The sequence below is a fragment of the Camelina sativa genome, chromosome 11 (genome assembly GCF_000633955.1).
Source record: "Camelina sativa cultivar DH55 chromosome 11, Cs, whole genome shotgun sequence".
In the NCBI taxonomy this organism is placed as follows: domain Eukaryota; kingdom Viridiplantae; phylum Streptophyta; class Magnoliopsida; order Brassicales; family Brassicaceae; genus Camelina; species Camelina sativa.
Window position 1 is genome coordinate 12,672,500 of NC_025695.1, and position 11,640 is coordinate 12,684,139.

Below are 11,640 nucleotides of genomic sequence, written 5' to 3' on the forward strand. Positions count from 1 at the left end.
GGTGCTGATAAGGATGGACCAACTCGAGTTTTCAAAAGTTTATATGTATATGTCGTTCGTTCCACTTTCTTTCCGCATTTTTCCTTCTCTCTTATGTAATATGAATGCAAATGTAAATGTCGTTATCTGTTAATAAAGAGAAAGTATACATAACACATAGCATATAAAACAAAAACAAAAAAAAAACAAAAAAAAAATGAAAAGGCTTAACTGTAAAAGGGATCGGACAATCTAATATAAGCAGAGAAAATAAGAATTGTTCTATTCTAGTTTTCTTTGATCTTTGAATTAATTTGTTCGAATGGGTTGAGAACTTTCAAGTTGTCAAAATCATATATCAAATTCGATTATCTAAGGAAAAATTGTTGTCGTTTATTAATAGTCACTATAACATTTTATATAGTAAAATATTTAATTTCTTATAATTTTGGAAACCTAATTTGGATTTTGGTTCAATATCTCTTGATAACAAAAAAAGAAAAATAGTTGAGAAACATAATTGCGTAACTTATCCTCAACTGAAAGAATCAATGTATATATACATATAGATATTTAAGATTAAAATTCAATTCACACTAATTGTTTAATTTTTTATACTAACTAATATTTGTTTCCATCTTGTCACGTTTCCTTCAAAGCATGAACTCGGCCACGTACGTCCACAACCACATCTATCTTGCTCGTTTGTCTTACTTATGAAATCAATATTTATTATTACAAATCCACATATAGAATATAAATTGAAGATGAATTTGAAAACGTATAATGGGACAAATAAGTCTATTTACAAATGATAAAAGCACTGAACAAGGTTCAGCATACTGATGATGTTAGGCGTAGTTGCTGACATTTGAGCAAAAATCGAGAATTATATAGACAGCCGAACATGTCGACAAGATATAAAATACAAATGAAGTTGAGAAAGAAAAAGACAACCGAAGATGTCTTTTTCTACGAGTTGGCTTATCCTCAGCATTGTTCAGTATTATTATGTTAAGGAAAACAATCCAGTTTTTAGGTCTTATAACAATTTGTTTTTTTAATAATAATAAAATCTGTGGTAAAACAGTTACCACACATAAAATCTAAATATATTATAACTACAGTAATATGTTGTCGATTCAAGCAAGATGCATGCGATTGCGATGTTATATTGAGAAAGACTGAACCGACTGGTAAACAATAACATGATTAGTATATCAGATTAAATAATGGTATAACGAAATTAAGTATTTGTATTTGTACTTATGTTATCGTTAAAGGAATGATATGCTATGTCCTAACATAACCTTATCATCATTCACCAATATTTCGACAAATCACTCATCGACAAAACATAATATGTATTGATACATAAAAAGCTGGTATGAAAAACATTAGATTCGCATCAAGATAACGTTTAGACAGTGGATATATATATTAACAACAAAAATAAAGAGAGAGGGAGATGCATGAAAATAAAAAAAATAAAAAATAAAAAAGAAGAAAAGGAAAAGTCTTTTTTGCTTGTGGTCGACCTGTCCCACACCCAAGATATCACTCTCACTTATGACAAGACCTACTTGTCCGTACTATATAAACATTATCGAATGATTCCCATTTGTATTTTTCTTTTACATTTTGCATTAAAATTCGGAAAACTAATAAATACTATAAACAAATTAAAAGCGACGAGACGACAAGTCAAGAAGCAAACAAAATTGGTGGTACCGAAACAATTTATAATCTCTTTTTTTTCTTTGGTTATTGATAATTTCACGAAGATATGACACAAAAAGGTTCTCTTGGTCCCACTTCGACGTGGCCTCAATCTTTACATCATGACCCTACACGTTTCGCACGTGCAACTTTACCAGTTACCACAAAAAGATTAATAAACATAATAGAGTATTAATTTAACTTGTAAACTAGGAGTAATGTTTTGTTCCTTATCGTTAAATATTTAATCACCGCTAAATGATCCAAAAGATAAATCACATAAAATTTTTAAAAGTATATGATTACTCAAAGTCTCGGATATGCCACGGTGCAACATGACATGGCCAAACATGAGCTTTTGCCACATGTTAGAAAGTAATTTGAGAATTTATCATGGGGGTTTAAATTTTAAAATATAAGAAAACTGAAGAAAAAAAGGAAGAGAGTTTGCATGTTTGAAAATCTATGAAATTTAGTTACAGTTATCACAAAATAAGGAAACATTAATAAGATAGATATGGTTTGACTATTAGAGAGGTTAAATTGGAATCTATCTAAACACAAATACAGTGAACTACATATCTTTTCTTCTTTTCTTTTTAGAGAAAACAGCTTTACAAATGCTTCTTATTTTTTTATAATGGAAATACAGCTTTGCACATTTTAATTATTTTTATCTTTTGAGTTTTAAAATAAATACAAAAAAAAAGATGAACCATAAAATAAAATCTAATAGCTAATGTTAATATTGTGTCATTAATTAGCCGAGTTAAACCGACATCTTAGATGGTTGATTTGTTGTTAATAAAATATACTATGTGTATATATTATTGTATATTGGGAAAATATTATATTGATAACATAATGGTGCTTTGACTAGTGAAGTTGACTGTTATCTACATTTATGTGGCTGTTGCTAAGGAAACATACATGAGTGCATCAATTAAAAAGAAAGAAATATGACAAAAAAAATTACTTTTTACAGGCCCAATATTGCGAAATTCAAGAAAGATAGTTGTATATGGTGGATTAAAAATAAATAAAAAAGCAATGTATTTGGCTTTTTGTAAATTACATATTCTATTTAAGCTCATAAAATTGTCTTTGCCAATATTCTAATTTATTAGCATATAATTCAGTAAAACTTTTGAATTTCTAAACATATATGGTAATCATAACCATAAAAATCAATATTTTATTTGACTTGATAATTATTCAAAATAAAAACAATAAATGTGTATTTATAGAAAAAAAATTGAAAATATTGACTTTTTCTCTCCCTTAAATAAAAGCCAATCCCATAGATTTCTTCACCAGTCGCCACAACTCCTCCTCCCTCTTCTTTCTCTCTCCCTCTCTCTCTCTCTCAGAATCTCTCGGAGCTTTTAAACAACAATGGCTGTTGAAGCTCATCACTCGAACATTTTCTCTCAGTTAATATTATCAAACAGGTAAATAATCATCTTTATTTTTATTTTTCTTCTTGTAAACAAAATTTTCTCTATCTATTTTTTCCTATACTAATCTTTTTTTGTGTGTGTTTATTTGCAGAGATTGTGTTAAGTTCCAACAAAACATGAATCACGGCGAGTTTAATCTCGCCGGCGGAGAAGTTCCGTTAATAACCGGAAACTCTCTCGCCGTTGATCCTTTAGCTGCAAAAGCTAACTTCAACACTTCTTACAACTTCACTGCTCCTCCAACGTCAACAAAACGCCCGCGAGATTTTCAATACCGCTACTCAGACGCTCAGTTCGCGTCTGCGGTTAAACGGAGGTCCGTAGCGTTTGACTCATCCTCGCCGTTGTCGTTGATAAACGCTGAGTTCGTATCTCAGATCCAAAACCAACAACAGACGGAGATCGATAGGTTCGTAGCGCAGCAAACAGAGAAGCTAAGAATAGAGATTGAAGCTAGGCAACAAACGCAAACGCGGATGTTTGCGTCTGCGGTTCAAAACGCTATAGCCAAGAAACTTAAAGAGAAAGACGAAGAAATCGTACGTATTAGGAACCTTAATTGGGTTTTACAAGAGCGAGTGAAGAGTCTTTACGTGGAAAATCAGATTTGGCGCGATATCGCTCAAACAAACGAAGCAAACGCTAATAATCTTCGGACAAACCTAGACCATGTTCTTGCTCAACTCGAAACGTTTCCAACCGCTTCAGCCGCTGTAGAAGATGATGCGGAATCGAGTTGTGGAAGTTGCGGTGACGGTGGTGGTGCTGAAGCGGTTACGGCGGTTAGTGGCGGCTGTAAACGGTGCGGTGAGAGAGAAGCAAGTGTGTTGGTGTTACCATGTCGTCATTTGTGTTTGTGTACAGTTTGTGGTGGTTCGGCTTTGTTACGAACTTGTCCGATTTGTGATATGGTCATGAACGCTAGCGTGCATGTTAACATGTCTTCTTGACCATTTTTTTCCTTTTTCGTTCGTTACTTTTAATTTATTTTGTAGTTATTCTTCGTTAGGATTTAAAGTCGCAAAGAAATAGCAAATTGATTCTTTTCTTTTTGTAAGTACTGGCTATAAATTAGTTTTTCGTTAATTCTTAATTTCTTATGATCCTTCAATGGAATCCAAAACTGGAAATTNAAAAAAAAAAAAAAAAAAAAAAAAAAAAAAAAAAAAAAAAACACTAAATAATTTAAGTCGAAGAGAATATAATTTTTTGAAAAAAGACTTGAATGAATTCAAAAAGATTCGAAATTTGTTTTGAAAAGTAAATATTCCAGAGTTCTTTTTGAGTTGCACCGTTGTTTGGTTGCTTATTCTCAAAGTTGATCACATGAGTTTTGAATTATCTAACTCCTTTTTAATGACTTTTAGAATGTCGAAATATATTTAAAAAAACTATCTATAGATATTATAATATTGCAGTTTTGCAATATCTTTTTATCTTTCCAACCCCGCAAAAATAAATGAAACCAGAAGAATCATACTTCGCTATCAAAAATTAAGATAAACAATGAAAATGAAAAAAGAAATAGTCTGAATTCGATTGCCTCAACGACATTTTCAGTTCATAGTCATTATAGTTGTCGTGTACTAAATATTTCAAATTCGGATCATATCATGTGCAGTGCATGTCTAGACAAAATACAATACCCCCACTAAAATGGGTTTTATTGAAACTATATATATTTAATTCTGTAAACGAAATTAGAACGATGAATACGATGTGTGAATTCACGAGTTACGATGATTGCGTCCAAGAAACGTTACCATGTCTCTATCTAATAATTTAGTCTATAATTTTCCCTTAGAATATACCAAAATTAATTAATTTTGGATTAAATGGCACGTACATAAATAGTGGCCAAAATGAAACTGGTACGACTCTGAGATCATTCGTAGATAAATTATTTTAAGAAAGAGTTGAAATCACATTGTTCCATGTCTTCGTTTCTTCCCCATACTTGTTTTTTTTTTGGCGCCATGCCCCTACTATATACAAACATAGTTACTTATTTATTACCCTCACCCAAAGTTCTATGTTAATGTCACCTAACCCTAATTTGTTTATATTTTTTAATGTCACATAGTGATTTTTGCAAATAATATTGTTAATGACTAATTAGAGCTTTATCTATATTTTACTTCTACAAATCATTGGTGTATTAGTATTTTACTAATTGTTTTAGATGAATCAAAAAAGATCATGGTGGTTATTATTTGTGGAGATTTATAAAGCTTTTCCAAAGTTTGATCTTTAACCCTATTTTAAATGATAATTATCGTTTAATTTAGAATAATATCATACAACCCAAAAATAGAATTATGAACATCACACTTGTTTTTTGGAATACACCACTTTCTGACATAAACATATACTCAAAAACAAAATAAAGTTAGTGGGATATATAAACATAAAAATCAAATTTTATACAATTTCTCTGCATTTAAAATTATTACTAAACGTTTAACAAATATAATTCTACTTTTGCAGATTTTTTAGCACAATCGACTCTACTTCCCAGAAAATGATTGACAAAAATTATAGCTATATGCGAGTAATATATAAATATTAAACAGAAAAAAAAACATAAGAAAATTCACTAAGTTAAATGATTCTGTAAAAAGGCCGACTTCTCAAATGGGCTGTCCTAATTTTTCCAATCACCATCTATTATGCTTTAGATTTCTTAATTATTGGTACTCTAGATTTGAGAGATGGGAAGAAAAGCATTACTCTAGACTTTTCTCTTCTCTAGTAAAACCCTAGATCTACAATGTCGCCGTCGCCGTGTCCGTTTGCCTCTCCGCCGCCCTAGGTTTTTGCTGGTAGTGTGAGAGAGTTCTGTTTTCCTCTTCTTTTGTCGCTTAGTCGTAGTAGTAGGTAACCCAGCTCATCCTCTCCAGCGTGGCGGACGACGAGATCTCGGCTCGCCTTCCTCTCCGGTGACTGATGGTGGTTCGTAACTGCTTTGGGCGTCCTTCCTTGCAGTTTCGAGGAATCCGATCTGAGTTTTGGATCGCGACATTCCTCCGTTTTCCTCTACCCTTTCCCCGGAGACGTCAGCTGCTCGGAGGTTCATGATCGAGTCATGGTCGAGTCGGGTCTTAGTGTCTTCAGGTTGTTGGGAAGGCATCAGGGTGTGTCGGTGGCCGAGATTTGCAGACTTCCACAAAGCCGACGTCCTCATGAGAGCTTCCTCAACTTCCGTTGTCATTCCGACCAAGAAACGAGACAACGAAGCAGCTTGGCCAATCCGGATACGCACCGTGAGGTGATGATATGCTAATATGTGCTTCAATCGCTTATCTCGAATCGTTTAGCATTCTGGTCTTGTAGGATTAGTACGGAAAAGCTTAGCTCTTGCGGATTGTTTTCGTGTCTCTTGGTCGGTTCAGTCGGATGTATTGTCCGTTTTAGGTTTAGGACCGGAACATTGAAAGCCAGGAATTCCAAACTTTTCTGAGGATACGCTTTTGGGTGTTGATGCTATTGGGACAAGTTTTACACGCTGATCATGAGGATCCTATAGCTTGGATTTGATTTGATATTCAGTATTAGTTTTGGCATTCTCTGTGCTAGTATTTGCTTCGAGTCATTAGGTTACATGATTTCACTCCGAGTTGTGGTGTGTTATCTATCTTGTCGTGGTTAAAAAATGCAATGGTCATCGATTAGGTAGCGTTGGTTCCGCTAGTGTTCCAGGGTTGTACTTAATCAACCATTGCATTTGTTTTTAGTCCAATTCTATAGAGGCGAATGTAATGTGCCTTGGATTTGGTTGTAATATTTTGGTTAATGAAGAGTTGTTGTTGAGCCAAAAAAAAAAAAAAAAGATTTGAGAGATGGAAAAAAAACATGAGACGGCAAGATTACATTGAGAAGAAAAAGGAACATAGAAATACCATGAGTCGTGTGACAAATTCCCACTACAAATCTACCAAAGAGGTGTGTTATATATAGTGTGGTAGATCCATAAGAGAGAAACTCCAACCATAACACACCAAAATTACCAAATTTTGACACTAAATTTAGTATTTTGGTATCTCAACTTTTTTTCCATCACCAACCACAACAGCAATACATTTGATTTAAGATTCACTTTTAAAAAAAAATAGTTTGATAAACAATAATTTTGTAATGTTATGTTTTCACTATTTTATTGAACTTTAATACGAATTTTTAATTTTAATCAATCTGGTATTTTTTTTTGATTAAAAACTATATGAATTATATTTTCACATTATATTAATTATAGTTAACAGTTGATATTGTTAAATTTAGTAAGATAGTTTTATAAATCTTGGTAATATATTATCTTTTAGCGGACAAAACAATAATTTAAGTATATTTTTAAATTAAAACAAAAATAAAATAATATTTCTTTTCAAACGTTTCATGAACAGTGTTACACTATACTGTTCATAAAACAGTAAAAAAATTAGAAAAATTGTTAAAAATACCTATTTTGAGATACTCCTATTAAAAAATACTCCTTTTTGAACATTTTCATTTTTACCCTTTTTTACACATTTAGTATATGTTAAATTAATTTTTAAATTTTTTTTTAGGTTTGAGTTTTCTATTTTACATTTAGGATATAGTTTTGAGGAAACAGAGTTTAATACTTGGAGTTTAAAGTTTAAAATTTAGTTATTTTATACATAGAAAAAAAAGTATTTTGGAAATAAACAATATAAAATGATATTTTTGAAAAATAATATAGGAAGATGGATATTTTAGAAAATGCCCTAAAAAATTATTAGAGTATATGTTTTACCTTTTGGTTGAAGTATATTTGCACTATATTTGATATTTTACCGTTAGCTCTGAAGTTGGTCGAGAACAACTAGAATGAGAAGAGAAAGCAATCATCCAAGTATCCAACCATATATATTTTTTTTTCATACGCAAAACTTTTTGTATAGCATAGAATATCAAAGAATTAACGTAACTTCCCGACCACCATCTCTTAGTGGGCTCTATGTCCACTCCCAGTCCATGGGCACACTTTCTTTAATGGGTCTCACATCCTCTCACTATGCCCGTGAGGCCATCCATATCCGACGGTCAGTTTGCTACGTCCGAAAGGCTTTAAAGACTTGTTACCGTCCCTACAAATCACCACATGATCTTTCCCTGTGTTTTGTCCTCACTCGCACAGTTCTGACAGTCACTTTCCGGAAAGGTCACCCATCATAATACTACTCCAGCTCAAGCACGATTAACTCTGGAATTCTCTCAGATCCCTTAACCGAAAAGATAGGTGTACTTTGATGACATAGGTGACCAAATCAATTATTTTAAATTTTTCTGCATGTTCCTAAAACCGGAGTGTCATACTTAAACCTCGAAAGTTTTTTTGTTTTTTTTAAGGACAGGTGTTGCACCCGATTACAAAGCACACGACAACAACATATGAAAAGAGAATCAGGTAAAACCAGTACCCAAGATGATCGCATACTTTCGGTAAATTGTGAAATTACTTTTCGTAGCCATGGAGTTAATGGCTAGAGTGACTAGACCCGTAGCATTGCTATGGATCAGTCGAACTGAAATTTGTTGACTTACGGTTTTATATTCAAGATATTAAAACGAAAATTAGTGGTGGCATAAGTTTTTCTCTAGCTAATTTATGGCTATTTTATCGGGTCTAGCACTCTATCCACTGATTACATGACCACGAGCCTCTACATATTGTGATATGTTTACACAAATTATACCTTTGTTGTAACAGTTGGCACTACTTTGCCTAAATTATACTGAATACATAGATAAGAGAATCTGAAGACCAGACATGTAAAGTGATGGTCATATTCTTCCAAAATCGCTGGTTTTGCCAAATAATTTTGAAAGAATTATTGATATTTAACGAAAGTCCTACTTTTTATAGTATAAGCTTTCAACAGTTTTGTTTTTCCTCTCGAAAGCAATAGAACTTTGGAAATAGTAAGATATGTTAATTTTGGCAGTATTGTCTTTTCTTTTTTGGTTTTATGCTAATTTGGCAGTATGCTATATATAATTCTTATTACATGACATTCGAATTCTCGTGAGAGCTTTGAAAACTGAAGCACCTTACGTGTGTTTCGAACCGCCCAAAAGATGTATGAATCAAAAAGAATCATATTTCTTCATCCGACTAAAAATATTGCATAGTCATTATCGTTGTCGTGCAAATAAATATCTCAGGTTTGGATCATGATATCATGTGCCTTGCATGTATAGACAAAAGAAAAACAAAACCTCATAAAAGTTGGATCAGAATAGATAATGCTTCAATTCAAGTGAAGCACATTATTTGTGGAGTTTTGAGATGCTTAATAGCGGTTTTGAGACTCTAAAATCGCACATCATGCGATTGTTGTAGTACTATGGTTGTAACAGTTAATAACTTCACAAAATGGGCTGACTTCATATATGGGCCGACAGACATATGTTATCCAAGTAAACCAGAAGTTTTGGAAACCGACTGAATCTGGATTTCTATCTGGCTATTTTTTGTTTGAACTTTGACTTTGATTTTTTATTTATAATAATAATTAAACAACTAGATTTCTAGATAAACCAATAAACCATTCGGTCTTAACATTAAAACCACAATTTTTTTTTTAATTTTATATGAATACTAGGATGTATTAACGCATTGGTTCAACTGGTAGATATATTGATTCATTCAACTGAACCGGTTCGAACAAATTTTCAAATCATATTCTAAAATCAACTAGCAGAATCAACAGCTAGCTAGTAGTACTGTAATACATGATAAATTTGATAATTAAAGCAGTATGGTGGGCAATGCAAGTGATTGACAATGGACCAATCAATACCTAGTATAGTAAACATAGAAACTTATAGACTGTGATTATGATTAGTGTTCCAAGTATTGACATGCAGCTTTACCGAATATAGATTACATAGCAAAAAATATATGTTATTTTCTTTAAAATACTTATCTTGCAAACAACATTTTTTTAATTTATTTATATGAGATATACGAAAACATTACACGATCGATATTAACTATATTGTCTTGACAAAAAAAGGAAAATAAAAACACTATGAATCGCGGGACCTATCACATTTAAGTATCTACCAAAAGACATGTACCTTAAAGTGTGATAGATCCACGCAATGACACAAGTCTTTTGTAAGGTGGAGAAAAAAAACGGATAGAGGATCGAGACATAAACCTAAAACGGTTTTTAGTTCGACAATGAAATCCACATGATTCCAAATCCAAATATCCGAAGAATTTGTTAAGCCCATTTGGCGATTACAGACATTCCACCGCACCCGAGAAGAGCCGCGACGAAACACTTGACCTGCATTTTGATGCTACCTTGAAGCTTAGGTCCCATGAACTCAGCAGCTAAAAGATCGACGAGCGCCATGTAAATCAGCAATCCAGCGGAGCATGCATTGAGAAGTCCAACCGTGATCAAAGCTTTTGGACTATTATCTTGGTAAACCGTTGATAGAGCGATCCCTAACGCTATTCCGAATGGTGTTGTCACCGCGAAAAAGAATGCCATAAGAAACTTTTTCATATTCGTGTACTCAGCCTGAAATGATATTTTAACATTAGATGTTTTGTATATATTAACATTTGACGAAAAGTAATATTTTCATTTATATATTTCTATTAACCTGGAGGATGCAACCGCCAAGACCCATGCCTTCGAACATTTGATGGAAGCAAAGAGCTGCAATGAGTCCTTTAATGGTGCAAGTGTCACTAGTTGCTCCTAGAGATAGTCCGATGACCACAGAGTGAACTATGATCCCAAGTTCCAACACCTAGATATCCATAAAATTAAATTACATAGTATTTTGTAATGTATCATTTAAAATGATAAGGTCAATTATTATCCGGTTCCTGAAATTTCCATAGATATATATGTACTAACCATGGCAATGACCCGGAATCGCAAGAGTTGTGCATTGGCGGAATCATCTTCTTTTACTGGTAAGGTGACATCATTTGCTGGACCGTGGCCATGGCCATGGGGAACGATCCCAACTGCGTGCTTGCTTGTGTAGAGGCTCGTGGCCATGGAGTCAATGGCTAGAGTGATTAGACCCGACAACATAGCGAGAAACCCGGAGAAAGGAAATTTATGCCACGGGTTCTCTTCCAGACATATAGATGACAACATTTCGAAAGAATCAGGCAAAACATGCATAAAACCGGTTCCGAGAATGATCCCGGAGGCGAAACACTTAACGATAGTGAAGATGTTTCCGTCTGGTTGGAGGAACGAAACGTTACGGCTAAAGAGAGGAGCTCCGACACCAATCATGCTTGCAACGAGGATAGCGGCGATTGCTATGATTTTGAGAGGCAAAGCTTTAGCTTTGTTGACGCACGGGTTCGCTGACTCGCTTCCGCATTCTTCCGGCGCCGTTGAAGTTGCTGGAGAGATTGCGAAAGAGACAAAGATGAGTACGAGGAAGATTGTTTTCATGGTTAGTGTTGAAGTTGAAG

The 11,640-nt window shown here is 33.4% G+C and overlaps 2 protein-coding genes across 2 annotated transcripts; one reads left to right on the top strand and one right to left on the bottom strand.

The window, feature by feature from the left end:
• Positions 3,008–4,215, top strand: LOC104723067 (E3 ubiquitin-protein ligase BOI-like). The gene is made up of 2 exons (XM_010441359.2): positions 3,008–3,149; positions 3,250–4,215. Exons 1-2 carry the CDS (start codon positions 3,094–3,096, stop codon positions 4,106–4,108), a joined length of 915 nt encoding a protein of 304 aa, XP_010439661.1. The 5' UTR covers positions 3,008–3,093; the 3' UTR covers positions 4,109–4,215.
• Positions 10,143–11,620, bottom strand: LOC104723068 (fe(2+) transport protein 1). Its single transcript, XM_010441360.2, has 3 exons — positions 11,063–11,620; positions 10,803–10,952; positions 10,143–10,717 (listed from the first exon to the last, which is right to left on the bottom strand). Exons 1-3 carry the CDS (start codon positions 11,618–11,620, stop codon positions 10,412–10,414), a joined length of 1,014 nt encoding a protein of 337 aa, XP_010439662.1. The 3' UTR covers positions 10,143–10,411.